Below are 17,138 nucleotides of genomic sequence, written 5' to 3' on the forward strand. Positions count from 1 at the left end.
CACAAATGAACATTATGACATGAATACTTCATCTCCATGAAAGAAAGAAGAAGACGTCAGATAACGTGAGTCAGATACAGCTTCTCTCTCTCTGTCTCTTTGGTCGCTAATTTCATCTCTGATGGTTAAATGTCTCTCTGTATGGCTTTTTTGTGTTTTTCATCTCCTTAACAAGAATGCAGCAGAGATCATATAATGTGTTGTGGGTAACGTTAGTTTGCTTGTTAAAGTTACAGTGAGCTGTCTGGACTCACTCATTCATTTGTTTTTAATTGAGTGGTCGTTCAGTCACCTGTTGATGTGTGATTAGTGAATGAGTGCAGGAGGTCTGGCTGCTTGCTTCTGACAGTTTCTTTAGTTTGTTTTTAAGCTGAGCTGTATATTGAGTAATAAGCTTAAAGTAATTAGAATAACAAGTGTTAACTAGTGGTGTGACAAATTGTAGTTGATCCATATTCCGTACGGATCGCCCCCCACGGTTCGGCAGGCATATGAACTGCGGATTAATTGCAAAATTTAATGTCTCATTTAAGACAAAGTAAATAAACTGCTGTAAGTACAAGTCATGGACAGACAGCGTGTCGCTAACAGGGATTTTGAAGAGCAACGATCAAACCAGCATCTAACGGGTCCGATGTGACATTTGAATTATGTTTACCTGCTGTTTAACGTGCTGCAGCTGAGCAGCTAATTAGCATCTAGCTGCTAACTGACGTTAGCGGTGAATGTTTGTTATCAAGTTTTGATGATGTGGACAGAGGCTGTTTCATTCACTGTTTAAAAGAGGAAGGTTTCGTGCCTCATATTTCAATAACTAAGCATTGAATATTTTATATATTTTATTATATTGTATTTTATTTAAACATTCCCCCTTTTTTTCACTGATCCTAATAATGATCTGATCCGTGACTCAAATCCGTGATATGAAACCGAACCATGAGTTTCGTGTTCATGTTAACACCCCTAGTGTTAACATGTCAGCTTTATAGACTATATTTTGTATATCGTACATTTAGATAAGAGTGTGTAAGTCATGTATTTGATACATGCATTAATACTTTCTGGTGTGAACCTACACTTTAAGATCTGTGAATGTTTTTAGTGTTCAGTCTTTCTAGTATTCAGCACTGATCTGAACCTGTATCACATTATAAGCTTTGTGCTACTTTATATATTTCTGTATACTAAGAAAATATATAGGAAACATGTGTAAATCATGTGATATGTTTGTTGGTAAAATGGTAAAATGACACATTTGATCCACTCCATGGCTAAAATGAGCACTTCTTTGTTTAGAGAAAATATGTATATGCTAAATGTCTTTAAAGAAGCAGCCTTTTCACCACTCAAGCAAATTGTTTTATTGGCATATAAAATTGCCCCCCACCCCTCTGATTTCATCAGATGGGACAATGATATAGTTTGATGCGGTTTGTTGTAATTGTTGGTGGTTGGTTTCCTCCTGTCCTCCCCAATTTTTTGAGTCACCAGCCGCCACTGATGTGCACCTATCACATCTGTGAGTGCTCATGTAAATTTGCTGAGCGAACCTGAAGAAGCTACGGGTGAAATGTGTTGTTCGCTCCTAATAAAGTCACAGTAAAGTTGGTGGTTACTTTTGATCTTCAGGTTTTGAATGGTGTTGAATGAGTAAAACTCTAAAAATAAAGACTTTACTTTGGCTATATTAGTAAATGACATAGGCTATCACAAACATCTAATGTTACTGCTACTTAATAGGCTATTGTGTGTAATATTCTGACTAAATCGATGTAAAATGTTTTGACAGCCTCTTACTTTATCCTCCTCCCTTTCATTGATGTGACATGGCAAAAATTAATATGCTGCCTGCCATAAGATGACGAGTTTCTCGTGGTGAGCCATGTTGATTGTTTGCATTGTGAGTTGCAGAATGCTTCAAGCTCAGAATTCAGAATATTTGACCTCTTTAAACCATCTAAGCCAGCCCCGCAAGAGGACACACACATCACATGGATGATAGTCCTGTACTGCAGTTACAGGTCAAATCAGTCCAAGGAAACAGAACATACTCACAAGGGCCAACCAGGAACATCCTCATGTCAAACTTACACCACGTGCTGCCACGCATGTTTGTCCAGTCTGCAATGTTCCCTTGTAGGCGTTATTTCTACCTACAGCAAAACGTCAGTAGGTCCAATATAAATAAATAAATTTTAAAAAAAAATTGCCTGACAAAGGCCACACTGGTTGGACCCTATTTATGATTTATGGTGGAGCTGTACATCATGAGTGCACACTGGCGGAGTGACACAGTTCATTTTCATGAGGAGAATGGAGCTGCTGTTTGACTGACATGAAAAACGATTTGAGCAAACCTTTACTTCAGACTCACATGACACCACTTAGTGCACTTTCCTGAGGGATTGTTGTTATCAAAGGGCAAGAATACATATACTCTCACGCACTTTGTTCAGAGCATTTACTGACTGTGAAGTAGTGTAATCTCGGCACGACGCTGCTGAACACATACAATAGACGTGCAATCACGGCGCAGGGGAAGTGCCCTCGTCGCTTTAGCAATCACAGACTACGACTGCTATGTTGAATCTGTGTGACGTGTTCTGCATATTTGAATGCAAACATGATTCAAAGTAAAAGCCAGGGGTCTGTTTGGCTTCCGAAAACCCTTAAATAGTAATCGAATCTGGGTGTCGGTGTGACCAAATTCCAACTGACACCCCACCCTCCTCTTCAATCTTTTAATTCTCTTCCTCCCTTCATCTCTTTCCCTGATACATCAGATGACTCTGGCAATCTGTGTGTCATGTAAAATTAAGTGGATGTGAAGATGAAGGGGAGAGGGGGAGAAGAAATGGAAAGTGTGGTAGAAATTATAAGTGATGTGATTAGTGTGTGTGTGTGTGTGTGTGTGTGTGTGTATCCCGGTGGCGTGCCCGGCAGTTAGGGCTATGACACACGGTGGAAGTGACAAGGTAGTGACAAGTTTCCTCTGATCAGGGCCGCAGACATGACAGAGCAACAGTTTTAGGCTGGGAGGCAAAATCAGCCTGATGGTCTCCATCTTTGATTTTGTCACACACACACACACGCGCACGCACGCACACACACACACACACACACACACACACACACACATATATATTTAGGAAAACCCCTTTGGTTGAGCGGTTCTTCAACACTGCTGTGTCCTCCCTCCCTCCTCCCTGTTACCATCTCTTGGGTTTTTGTAGCCTACAGTTTTTTGTGTTTTAACAAGCAAACACTTTGAATGCAAAATTAAAGTCTGAAGCCTGTGGTATTCTATAAACACACACTCCCACACACACACAGGAACACACATCAGAAAACCAATTCTTTACACACATCAAATCCTCTCGGAGCTGGGGTCTTTCCCTCAGTGATAAATGTCAGCCTTCCTCCTCCTGAACAGATATCGATGGTTATTTGGGCTTATTTCTCCAATCTGTTGTTCACCTCAGAGCGGAGATGGAATCCATTTCTGCCTGGTTGGCAGCGAGGGTGACTGTAGGACAAGGTAATTTGGCTGGCTGGCACCCTGTAGTATCTCTCTGTCTGAGCTGCTGAGCTATCTCAGCCCCTATTTCCAAAGTTGACCTCGAATAAACAAGTGCGGCAGACACAAAAACCCTCGGCTCTCTGCTCTGGGACACACAAACTGGTCTTCAGCTGAAATGGAACAAAGTTCAACGCTCTGAGCGGTTGTTAAGTTTGATCTGGCTTTGGCAAACAATCTCCTGAGGAAGTAAAAAAAAAAGACACATAATACAAACCTTTTATTTTTTTCCTTTCGCTTCAGTTTACATCTTGTAAAGTATATATATATTTTTCAGATTTCAACATTAATTCAAACACTGAACATTTCATTTCTTCAATAAATGAGTGTGTCCTGCAGTATTTTTTGCACTCCTTGAACAGAAATCCAGGACAAAGATTTGAAGAAATGTAGTGTCAATAGTTTGTTGAGGAGTGTAGTGTCCAAACAAGGACCTGTCCATTGAAATAGGATGGATCCGATTGGCCCACAAGTAAACATAGATCTCATTTCAAACACAAGGATGTCCAGATAAGTCCAAATCCAAATAAACCGGCCTTTTGTCAAATATGAACTTGGACCCTACAGATGTGTCAGTCAGTGTGGTGAAGATTGTCAGGATGAACTAAATAAACATGTTTTATCTGTAGTGGCTTCCAAGACTCAAAATTCAAGGATCTCAAGCCTTCAGACAATAAAATAAAGCTGTAACTGATGTAGAGATCGTACTATCAATGTGTCAGCGACTGGAAATACTACGTCACACCATGCTTCAGGTAACACTGTGATGATACTGCTTAAATGCAAGAAACTCTGTGGTAAAGGCTGTAGCGGATATTAAAACTCATTTAGGCATGTCAGTATCCAGGCTGCTCAAACAACACAGTCACTAGTGAGTAAAAACAATTCTAAAAGTTAGAAAGTACCTAAAATACATAAAAACAATCAATAAAATATTGTGGCTAATCACAGTAGTTATTGGTGCTGTAAACATTTTAAGGTAATTTTGGAGATCTGCACAACATGCAGTTTGGCAGAGGAAGGACAAAAGTGCATTTGGGAAAAAAAGAGGAATGTCTTCCTGAGATGCAACATACAAGGATTTTTGGAACAAATCTTTAAGACTTCTATAGAAGCACCGTTGCCATTACTGTTCAATTGTGTCCTTTGTTTTAACCTCTAAAATGGAAAAGCAGATTTCCTGAAAGTTACTGCTCTGAGGTGTAATGCAGTCCAACTTCCTGTCTGTGGTGGACTGATTCCAAACTTAAGCTCCCTAACTAGCAAGGCACTTTTTGATCTGAAGGCATATGGAATGATCATTTTAGGAAATGTGAGCAGCAGCAGCAGCACACCGAAAAAAATTAAATAACATTAGAAAAGGAACAAGGGGAGTCAGAAGACAATTAGACTGCTGTCTCTACTGTAGAGGTGATTAACTAGTTGATGGAGTGACAGCGGTGGATTGGTGATTTAAATGAGTAGAGATTTTCGCCTGTGGACCTGTTGGCTCAGATTGGCCACAGTTTGTATGTTCATCTGATATGCCCTCCCCCCCCATACTGACTTTACTTTGGTACTTTCCATCAGTCTCATTGTGTCATGCTTAAAGCTGACCTAACAAATTACATTACGGTGCCTTCAGGTGCTTGTTGGAAATACCAGTCAGGATTTTCTTTGATCTCTAAGTAACCAAGATATACAATGTGATATCTGGTCTTCATTTGAAATATTCTTAAAATAGACTGTGTTTCTAGGGAGACATTGTTCTACATTGGTCCATATTGTGCAAGGCAGTGCAGATGGGATCTGTGAGTCAGCTGTGATCTCTCAGTCTGGGTCAAATTTCAAGGGGTGAGCACCGGGTCAGAACTGCTGAGGTCTGTGGTGATGCTGCACTAAAAGTGCTCCACACACCTGTTGAGAGGAAGATCAGCAGCTGGTGGGGACACTGCAAAACTCAGCAGCCCTCAGCATGTAAGGCACACTTCATTAAATGTTTTCAAAGGTCAGTGGTGATGACAGGTGTGACACCGTGGATGAGCAGCGTGGGTCCCAGGTCCTGAGTCAGCAACTCCAGCTGGCGTAAGTAGGCAGTATAGCGACGGGTGTCAGCTGGGGGGCGGGGCAAATATAGGAAACGCACAGCAGGCGGTGGCCGGGCCTGGTCCAGGATCAGCTTATTGACAGCTGACAGGTAGTCATCCGACAGGCGTGTGGTGTTGCTTGGGAAGCTGTTGACATAATCGTCTTCGTTATCCTCCTCCTCTGTTCTCGGCGTCTTCTCTTCTTTGGCGGTATCAGGGGACTGTGACGGCAGTTTCTTGCTCCACTCGCCTTGGCGCTGCCAGTGTAGTGCCGCCTGCTGGTCCCAGGGCACGGGGTAGATCTGAGCTTTAATTCTCAATTCTTTCAACAGCTGGCCCAGCTTCTCCTCCGAGCCTCTCACGCTTCGTCCTTCCTCCACGCAAAGGAAGAGACGTAGCGTAGCTTTGCGCCATGCTCGGACCATGTTGAGGATACATGCTAGCTGTAGCAGGAACAGAGAGCAGGTATCGACGTAGCTACAACTGTCCGGACGCAGGAGGTTGACTGGCCAGACGTCAACGTACACAGTTCCCTTTCCTGGAAAGGAGGAGGGCGGTGAGAGGACCTGGGCTCGGTCAAAGTTGTTGAAGTAACGGGCCAGTACCACATTTTTAAGCATCTTCATGGCGTCAGCAATGATCGCTACATATTCCTGAGGGCCCAGAACCTTCCCGTCCCCGAATTCCCCATAATCCTTCCTGTCGCTGGAACCACGCAGGGAGGCAAAGTGGAAGAGGGGGGGTTGTTGCTCGAGCTCCTCAGAGGGACATGAGGGATCTGTGGACTGACTGGTACAGAGTGACGGATCGATCAGCTTGTCCTTCGGAAGATAGTCATCATAGAAACCTAGGACAAGGGTGTTGGGGCGCATCCCACCTGGAAAGTGTGAAAAGAAAGAAGAAAGATACAGACAGAGACAAGACCATTAGTTATAATCTAATGCACATTATTTCTTTTTCATTATCATTGATTTCTAGAGTAGTTACTTGGAGGGTTGCAGAGGTTCAGTCATTTCATCTGATGAAGTGAAAGAGAGACAGATTTGAAGTGGATGAGTGCTGGAATGGGAGCTGGGAGGGAAGTCAAAGAGAGATAAGGGAGAGGACTTAAGAAAAGAAGAGTGGTCTAGGATAGACACGAGTGACAGTTTTTAGGAAAGCAGTAAGACAGCAAACAACAAAGAAGAACAAGAAAACCACTGAGAGTTAGCATCTCATTTAAGTTTTTAGGGAGTATTGGCTGAGAGGAGAACATGCACAAGCATTAGTTTACTGTTAAAGCTAAAAATGAGAAAATCCTTTAAAAATGTCCAAAAGCACTATGCCTGTCTGAAAACAAGCTGAAACATAAAAAAGCCTATAAAAATGTAGCAGTAAAAGGGATTAAAGTGGCAGTTGAAACAGAATTACTGAAAGAAGTTTAGTTGTCACTTTAAGTGTAAGCACTGAAAGAAGGTGAAGTGTCAATTTAATAAGACATTGTAAGAAATTGGAGTAGTAGTTGATGGAATTATGGAATTCAATTATGGAAAAAAATTAAAATGGAAGTAGTTTAAGGAGTTAGAATTTAACTGTCGGCAATGAATGAAACTGAAGTGTCGGTTTAAGTTTAAGCACTGAAGGAAACCGAAGTGGCAGTTGAAACAAAATTACTAAAAGAAGTTGAATGGCAGTGAAATGGAAGTACTGAGAGGAGTTATAGTTTCAGTTTATGTATAAGTATTGAATGAAATGTCACTTTAAGTAAGCACTGGAAGAAATTGAGGTGGTAGTTTGAACAGAATTCCTGAAATGGCAGTAAAATGAATAAGCATTGAAGCAATGAGTAAGCAATGAATGAAATCAAAGTGTCTATGGCAGTTGAGAATTGGGAAATAGCAGTACTGAAAAGAGTTGAAATTTTGGTCTAAGTGTAAGTATTTAATAAAGTTGAAGTGTCGGTTTAAGAAGGCAGTGAAAGAAATTAAAGTGGCAGTTGAAACATAATTACTGAGAAGTTGAAATGGCAGTAAAAATGGAAGTGAATGAATGAACTGAAAAAGATCATTTAAATCATTTAAAATAACCTAAAAAGATAAAATTCCTACCTGAAAACTAGATGAAATACATACAACCCCCCTAAAGCCACTACTGTATGTGTGAAATTGGTTTGAACTAAAGTTTTGACTTTGATGTAGAAGTCTTCACGGGTCCAAAATGTTGGACCCAAAATGGACCCATGGAAAACCTACCTGAACCTGATGTGCATAAATTAATTTTCAAAAAAGAGGTCCCAGTCCCGGGTCGGGACTCGGTTCCTCAGAACTAAGTGGACCCGTGAAGACCTCTACGTTGATGCCCTTAAGTGGTAAAACCAAAACTCCACCATCAGAAGAATTTAAAAGATGCTAAATTACTACACCTAGTGGTTTCATTTTTTAATTTTAGTACTTGGAGAAGACAAAAATCTTAAACCGCAGCACAGAATATGAGATATTGGCAACTTTAATCCCAGAAACCGGCCTTTCAATGTCCTTACAGACCAACAGGGAATTGTAGTGATGACACTGACCTAGTCCGGAGATGAACAGGAGATGTTGGATACCGTGACGCACAGAATCAGCCAAAGTCAGGTTCACAAAGGCTTTGATGTTCAGATGGTCCACCAGTGACAGCCAGGAGTCGTACTGGGATTGCAGAGGGTCTGACGGTAAAGTGTCTGGGAGAGAGGAGGAGAAGCATAGTAGTGTGAGGTGAGAAATACAGCTGACAGTTCAACGGGAGTGTGTTCAGATTCAGATCAAGTGAAGGAAAGAAAAAATGCAAGAACAAAAGACGTAGAAGTACACGGAGATAGCGAAGAAGTCGGTATGACAGAGCTGGAATTAGAGGCAGAGCTTGAGAGAGATACAAGAGTGAGAGGTGCTGAGATGCATGAGGGCAACAAAGAGAGATGCAAGCACAAATGACAGCGTAGACAGAAGGTGAGACAAAGAGAAAGAAACAGGGAAGCACAAACAGGCAGGCAAGTGATCAATCATCCAAAACAAAAACATCAATATGTATGTAGAGAGCAAAGCTGAGGCCACATCTACAGGCGGTTCATAGTTAATTCCTGTGGTAGTTTGAGCCGCGTTAGGCTAGACAAGCGAGAAAACACATGGATGGATTTAAAACAAAGCAGGAAGTAGCTGGGAGTTCTTAACATACTCTTCTTCAATGCCATTATGTGTGAAAGAGTGAGTCCTTCATATTTCTCAAGACCATGTGCTTCGTCAGTACTCAAATAGGGGAAGGACTCTTCAGCGGCTAATAAACATATAATTCTTTTCCTATGAGACACACAAGAGGATTTGGATTCTGAAGACTCTATTCAGGGCCAGTCCCAGTCTCCCATCAACACATTAAAAAAAAAAAAAAAAAACCTCCAACAAAATCCCCAAAAGACAAAGAAAACAATCAATGACCCTGCTCCTTAAAACTCTGCTAGTGTGTGTCTCTGCAGAGAAGAAAGGAGACGCCTCCAGAGCATTGTGTGTGTATGTGTGTGTGTACGTGTGTGTGTGATTACTTCCCTGGAAATAAAACAGCAGCAGATGAGCAGCATGCTAAAAAGACCCACTAAATGAAGCGCCGCTCGCTGTGAAACTTCTATTGCAAACAGGAAATCAAATGTGCCACAGTTGTTCATATTCGCTCACTTATTTGGACAAGTCTCAAATAAGAGGCAATATTACTACTTTTACCAGTCAAGAGTAGAATAAAAAATTGCTATTAACATTACAGCAATAATGTTTGTGATGTTGTCATCGTATCTAAATATCAAAATCAAGTTAAATTATCCAAAAACAATACCTCACCACCATCCCTGATTTGCTCATAATTAATCGTCACATGCTCAAACTGAGCTGGTTTAGATGGGAAATGGTGCAGAAGTAAATGTTCCCTGCGTGGAGATGCTGAGAACAATAATATCTGATTTCATCACCAGGTGAGAAAAGTGATTTATCGCTATGTTCGGAGGTAAAGAAATGATTCAATTCAGACTTAAAGGAAAAGTTTTTATGAGAAGAAGAAGAGCAACCAGAAGATAAACAGCAGGTCAGATCGTGTGTCCTTACTGAGATCTCCTAGCTGGACGTGTCCCAGCACGTAGAGGCCGCTCTTCTTGATATCGTTGATGAAGGTGATGAGGCCCACGCTGCTGCGAGGGTTGGAAACCATCAGCAGGACCTGAGGCCTCCAGAACTTGACGTGATCCTTCCTCACATCCAGCATCAGCAGGTACTTCCGCACCTGTAAGAGGAGAAGGGGTTGTTAAAAGATGTATCTCTGTGAGCTGTACTCAGAGATGAGATAATATGAAATTGTGTTTGTCAGTATTCAGACTTGAGACATACCAGTGGGCCAGTTCAAAGATTACTGCGGGATTTTAATTAAGTAAGCAGAAATTGGCAGTATACAGAACATGCTCGCTCATATGTTAGACGTCTGTTTCATGTTTTGCTCTTCCTCCTTGACGGGAGACGTGTGCAGAGAGGGGAAGTAACTTTTAATGGACATCAGTGCTTTCAGATTTGACATCATTTTTCATGCACAAGGAAATTGAATTTTCTAGATAAACCACTTCAGACACCAAATACTGTTAATGACACGATTTACAGTTCTAATTGAGATGGAGGCATTTACTTAAACAAGTACACTGAGGTTAATGGATTTGTGTGCTAATTCTTATGTATTGTAGCTGTGATGAAAGCTAAAGATTATAAAAAGCTTATAGTATAATTATTCATCAAAATCAATTTCACCTCAGTTTTAAGCCCATATGTATGACAATTTGTTTTCCCTGAACCTCGGCAGATACATAAATTAGTATGATTATTATTCAAAAAGTGTAGTAATAGAAACTGTTCTCAATACAGTATTGCTACTTTTACGTGTTTGTTAGCATTATTTTTTCCTCATACATCGTTTCTTTATTTATTTCACTGTACATGGTACAGTTTCTATGTGCTTCATCATGCTCATGTTTCTATTCCTTCATTTCTTTGGGATTGAAGGCTTTAGAAATTAAATCCTCAAGACAGTCATGGCAGCATCAGAGACGATGATAGATGAGAGTGATTTCAATAACCTGAATGAATAGCTCACAAATTTAGTTGAACAACACCAGTAGGAACATGTATGAATGGACTTTTCCTGTTTATCTTTACACCTAAAAATCCTCTCCAAACATGTTTTAAGACATATAAAAATAAATAATATGTTTTAAATAATACTTTGACAGTATTATGGTTTACAGGTTGAATTTCCTAAAATTACATGTCCTTCTACCTCATTGAAAAATCCAGAATCTATGAATATGTCATAATTTTTCATTCCAAAAGTTTAACCAGTAGATAGACTTTAATGAAAAGTCCATTCCCAGCGTATGTGCTCACGCTTCATACTGTTCATACTGGACAATAATTGGCTCAAACTAGTTGTGATGTCACAAATTATGCTTGTAGGTACACGTCTTAGACTCAGCTTTAAAGGACAGGTTCACTATTTTTCAAGTCTTTCTTAAAACTATATTCAAGTGCCAAAATGATCATTGAAGCAGGTTGTGCTCGCTGCAATTATTTCTCCTGTTCATACTGACCATTAGAAGATCAAATAAACTGGATACCTTCTTTAAGTTAAAAGTTGGTATTTTTTAGTATAAAATTCCCCTCTCTGTGTTTCCCTGTTCAGCTGCAGAGGAATGATTGTAACAAAAAGCAGAACTTGAAAGGATATCGTATCTATTTGACTAATTTGGACGGCTGAAGCCTCATATAAGCTTCAAATAAACTTTTAAATACATTTTTTTCACAGGAGGCTTGCTGTGTTTGCATATTCAGAAAATGTGTTTCAACTGGGGTTTTTAACCACAGTTTGCAGCACACGGCTTCTCGCCTGTTTACCCTTGCACAGGCAAGATGACATATGCTGGAGCAGGAAGGCAGACAGAGGAGAGGAATGAGAGGAGAGCTGTTCAGGGAGGGCTGGAAAAACAGAACGCGCCTTCTCCACGATGGGGGCGGAGGGGATTGGTTATTATCCTGACATGCAGTCATGGATGACGCTGACGACTCAGTGTGATGCACCAAAAACACTCAGCAGTGTAGTAAACATCATGGAACAAGCTGGACGTAATTATAAATGTATAATATCAGTCATATCAGTATCACTTATAAATATCAGGCACACTGGAGCAGAAGGAAACCCTGTAAACCCTCTGCATGGAAACAGGAATATTAGTGGAATATTCATTTTCATTTACCCTTGGACACACCTTAGTAGGAATATTGTCTTTTTCAGAATAAAGGCATAAACCGGAATATTTTGTGCATGTAAACGTAGTTGCTGTTCAACACATCCTTTAGGGGGAGCACAGAGAAACTTTCCCCCTTCAGCAGATGAATGTGAAAACTGACACATTTCTGACTGGAGGGGAACTTTAAGTTGTAAGACCATGTAACTTTTTGCAAGAAGTAATGGCAGAATCTTCCTCTTGCAAATGAAATGTGTATGCATGCATGTGTATACGCATGCGTACATACATGTTGTTCAAACTGCAAAAATGTACCGGTCTATGATTTCTTATGAGTGTACACTTAAACGCTAGTGTTTGTATTACAATGCACGCCGTAACACAGCCAGCATTAGAATTCAATGTGCTGATGAGGTGGCATCAAGGTACCATTAAGTAGATGTAACCATGTGGAACCAAACATTAGACCTAAACCTACAGTCTACTAGGAATGATTAACACTCAATTTATTCCCTCATTGGAATTAATGACGATTAACTCAGTGACGACATGTCCACCATGTTAAATCTGCAGCTTTCACTGTTGGATTCAACTCTTTGAAGGTTAGCTTTAAAGGATAATTCAGTGTTTTTCTTGGCTTTTACACTCTTGAGTGCTCCTTATAAAAAGTGTGAGAGTGCAGGTGAAAACCACTATCTTAGTGTTACAGAGAGAGTCATCTCTGATGTGAGCACAATGGGGATGTGATGAGAAGAAAGTGAACTTTATTGAAGTCGTCCAATCACCTCACAGTTAGGGCAGAAGGGGAGGGGGGGAGGAAGCGGAGTCTTAAGTACTTCTGCTAATTAAAGCGGTGGCACTTTTTGGCTGTGAGCAACACCCCTTAAATGCGAGAGAGTCACTTGAGGATGACTAAAAGTACTTCAAAATGACTTTCACTCGAAAACGTTTTTACATTGTGTTCAACCGACTTGAAGTAATGATAGGAAATTATAGGAAAAATGAAAGAACGACACTCTTTTGTGTTGCAGCTCCACTTTGGGATTTTAACTGAAAAGACCCAAAAGAATCATGCTGATAATGATTGTCTTATCAATACAAGTTAAGCTCAAGGTCCTGAAGTTGCTGAGTGTAATGTACATGTGTGTCTGTACAGTCATCAATCAAAAATGAAGATGCAAACATTTCCAACATTATTACTATTGTAATTACTGCCACGGTTTGCATGCTGCTGTCCAGTAATTGCTGTAAAAAACGAAAAACAAGGTCCAGGGGTTAAGTCCGACTGCCTCCACTCATCTAATCATCTGTCTCTCTTTATCTCTCCATTTCTCCCTGTCTTCTCATCCATCAGGGTATCATCATTTCTCTGTCGCTTCAGTCTCATCCATCACTTAGTTTCTCTCCCTGCTTATATTCTGTCTCTATCTTTCTCTCCTCCCATGATACCATCAGTATTTCTTGCCTCAGTTTGTCTTTTCCTCTGCGCTTTTTCTCCTAAACACTGTTGTCAGCCGCCTGTTATCTCCCGGTGTGTTTTTTGTTGCGAGCTGTTGTGTCTCTCCCGTCCCTGCTTCAATGTCACCCAGTTGGCGCACAGTCGCTGCTGGGTGCAGGAGCGCACGACGAGTGCGTGTACGAGATATGTACACGCACACACGTGGCCTCTCCTAGGTCTGAACCTATAAGTGTAATCGTATAAATCGGACTGAGCTGCTTCCTGCTGTCTGGGGGTGAGAGGAAAAACGGCAGAGGAAGAGGAAGAAAGAGGATGATGGAGGAGGAGAAGGAGGAAAAGCGCAATAAGTTAAGTGGTTGTAATAATGTTCTTCCCCCTGACAAGCTGCTGGCAAACCCAGCTACCCTCACCCTTCCTGTCCATAACCCCTGCCCGCAGCCTTGGCAACGGTTCCCCTCGGCAACAGGCCCTTCTGGCAACAGTGCCCCCCTCTCCTTGAGAGCAACAGGCTCTCCAGATAGAGGACATGGAGAGCCGGATGATGTAAAGAGGTGTCTGTATGTTTGTGTGTAATAAATGTAGAGAGCTTTGCAGAGGATAAACATGCAGATGTGTGTGTGTGTGCGTGTGTCTGCTAAGCCTGATATAAATGTGATAGATGGCCGCTGTAGGAATGACAAGGCAGTGTTTTGTGTGTATGTGTGAGACAAGAGAGAGGGAAAATGTGTGTGTTTGTCTGCTAAATGCAAAGCGCTTGGCTGAGGGAGAGACAGCAGAGATCAGTCTGTGTTTGTGTCTGCGTGTCTCTATAAACTTGATAGAACGATTGCTTGGCAGAGGTACAGGCTCTTGTAAAGCTGAAGGGATGAGATTTTAGTTGCTCTAGTAATGACAAGGCAGTATTGAGAGAGTGTGTGTGTGTGTGTGTGTGTGTCAGACCTGGTGGAAAATGAGAGCCTGGCTGATGTAGCCCCAGCTGGAGGTGGGACTGAGGTAGTGAATCAGCAGAAGCAGCAGCAGCATGAAGGCGATGCTGGCTGAGGCGTAGATAGCGTTGATGAGGAACATCATGACAGCGCAGCCCACGATGCCTAACACACACGTATGCCAGGTGAAGTACCGAAAGGTGGGCCTGGGAAGAAGAGAGAAGAAGTGGAGAAGTAAATTTTACTGCCCGAGCCGTAATTTCAACCACTGCAAGGCGAGCGTACATGACCAGAGAGAATAATGTGAAGAGGATGTAAAGTTGCAAGAATCTAACTCATGAAAGAACAAAGTCCACAGCAGCGTACTGGGATGTTTGCAGTATTTATTCACACAGAACAACATGTACAGGATGGGTATATTTTGAAGAAACACAAAGTGATGCGTCGTCGAGTTCACTACCAGTATAGCGGAGAGATTTGTGTCATTTGGCGTTGTTCATTTGCACAGTCATTTGTTACTGGTTAGCAAAAATGAATTTATTTTCTGATTAATGGGCATGATTTGATTTCTTTTTTGGCTCCAAAATTGGGGCGTGGTGGGAAAAGTTTGAGAACTTCTTTGTTAAAACTATAATGTCTGACACTGCAATAAATAGTTCCTCCTGAAGGGTCCAACATTGGTGAAAGTTATCTTTTTTTTTAATTTTCCAAATTGGTCTCGCTGCTTCCTGAACTTCCCACTATCCCCACTGCTTTTTACTTTTTCTGAGAGTTGCCATTTTAATGCTAATAGCCACCTAATGTGTTTGGTCTAGAACCAAACTTCTTCAAATGCTGCAGACAGATTAATGCCTCATCCACTCCAGATAGACCGAAACTGAATAGAATATTATAGAAACAAAACCAACCTGAAGTTCTACTCCTCACATTCAATTACAACTTTTCAAGGAACTTTTGATTTGATCCTGCTCTTAATTTGTACTGCAAACAACACAGTTAATTATTGACTTGTCAGGATGTCTGGTAATATACAAGGTAGAATTTTGGGAGTGAATTATGTCGCCAGGTGATATGTGCAGCTTACTATGAAAACTTCAAACAAACATGATCAGATTCTCTGAGATCAATGTAAATGAACTTGAATGATTCTCTGATATAACTCTTCACTGATTGTAATCTGGCATTTTCCATGCAATACAGTAAGAGATGGTCCATTTCAGTCCATGTGAGTCATAAAAGAGATGGTTCCTTCATTAAACTTCTTTAAAGAGATTCTTTAGAGGATATGGTAAGAAAAACCCTTTTGTTAGTTACTAGCTGCCATCCCACACCTCTGAAGAGGGACTTCCCAAATGTCAAATGTTCTTTAGACTGAGCAGGATTTGACAAACCACAGAAGATTTCAGTGAAAAAGCAAATTTACATTCTTCTAACATGCTTATCCATGCACCTGGGTTGAAAATACCAATGAAACAGGAATCTCACAGTGAATAATTTAAGTCTGGCACGAGTAAAGAAATACATTTTCAGTCAGAGTAATACTACTTACTGACCTTATTCCCACGCTGTTGAATCAATTTTTAGAAAGCAACAGCAGATTGGATCTTTTACATTCTATGAGATCCTTCTTTTAGTCTGTAAACAGGGATGGAATTTAACACTTCCCAGCAAACAGTGGACATCATCTGGACATTCAGGGGACAATTATGATGTTCACAGTCACCATTAGGGGACCTTATTTTGTTTGCTGGGTTTGATTTCATGTCATGAAAAGGTCAACTTTTTTGTTGATTTCTGAATCTTTCAGTGTCTTAATGATGAATTCTCACTCCGTGTGATGTTGTAATGTCTGTTTTTGGTTTTTAGTAAAATGTCTAAACATCATTTCATAGTGACATGTGAGAGAGACATCAGGAAAATACATTTTCACCAACACAGAGAGAATCTTTTAATCTCTTACGCCTGGATTATTGAAACACCCTTTTTACTTGCCTGAACCAAAAATCTATCAATCGACTCCAGACTGTCCAGAGCTCAGCTGCCAGACTTTTAACCAGAACCAAGACACCTGATCACATCACTCCTGTTGAGATCTTACTGATTACTTTTAAGGCTCTTCTCCCTGCTATATCTCTGATCTCTTAGTGCTATACGCGCCGGTATGAAGTTTGAGATCCTCGGGCAGAGCTCTTTTATCTGTACCAGAAGCCTGGCTGAAAACTAGAGGGGACAGAACGTTTACAGTCAGGACCGCGAGGCTCTGGAACGATCAGGTTGGCTTAGTCAGTGATTTCTTTTAAGTCTCTTCTTAAACATACTTTCATCTGAGAGCCTTTCCTGATTTGACTTGAGTTTGTATTTTCTTTGAACTGTCTTTTATGTCTGTTTTTATTTCTTTTAAATTTTCTCTTGTTACACTAAATTGCTTTCTATCTGTTTATAAAACCTAATGATTTTATGACTTGTCTGTTTTATTTTGCAGCCTTTGTGAAGAACTTTTTAACATAGATTTTGTAAAGTTCTATATAAATAAAGATCATCATCATTATTATTCTTATAAATGACTCTTACACCACTTTGAATATTTTTTTTGGGAGGTTTCACTGGACAGTTTTAATGTCACATGATGGTGTTCATGCGTGAGTCATTTCCATCCTGACAAGGATGTAACTCTCTAGGAAATGTTTAATACACTTAATAAATGCCTTTTGTTTGGATATTCAGAGACAAAAGGTGGTCATATTCAAAGACATATCAGCTATGATAATGAATAAAGACCTCATGACATCATATCCCTGAAGTAAATCATTATTTAATATAGCTCACAATGTAA

The 17,138-nt window shown here is 40.6% G+C and overlaps 1 protein-coding gene and 1 long non-coding RNA gene across 2 annotated transcripts in view; one reads left to right on the top strand and one right to left on the bottom strand.

Moving 5' to 3' along the window:
* LOC121898436 overlaps positions 1–17,138 on the top strand; it is a 62,485-nt gene that overhangs the window by 32,363 nt on the left and 12,984 nt on the right. The window contains exon 4 of the long non-coding RNA XR_006096460.1: positions 16,451–16,578. This is a non-coding gene — a long non-coding RNA (uncharacterized LOC121898436). The remainder of the gene's footprint in view (positions 1–16,450; positions 16,579–17,138) is intronic.
* Positions 3,816–17,138, bottom strand: part of zgc:153039 (uncharacterized protein LOC767698 homolog) — a 65,165-nt gene continuing 51,842 nt past the window's right edge. Inside the window, exons 10-13 of the mRNA XM_042413485.1 lie at positions 14,319–14,511; positions 9,744–9,918; positions 8,195–8,341; positions 3,816–6,520 (exon numbers count right to left, since the gene is read on the bottom strand). Of these exons, the coding sequence (XP_042269419.1) occupies positions 5,559–6,520; positions 8,195–8,341; positions 9,744–9,918; positions 14,319–14,511 (1,477 nt within the window). The 3' untranslated portion in view covers positions 3,816–5,558. The remainder of the gene's footprint in view (positions 6,521–8,194; positions 8,342–9,743; positions 9,919–14,318; positions 14,512–17,138) is intronic.

The sequence above is a fragment of the Thunnus maccoyii genome, chromosome 6, assembly GCF_910596095.1.
Source record: "Thunnus maccoyii chromosome 6, fThuMac1.1, whole genome shotgun sequence".
Lineage (NCBI taxonomy): Eukaryota > Metazoa > Chordata > Actinopteri > Scombriformes > Scombridae > Thunnus > Thunnus maccoyii.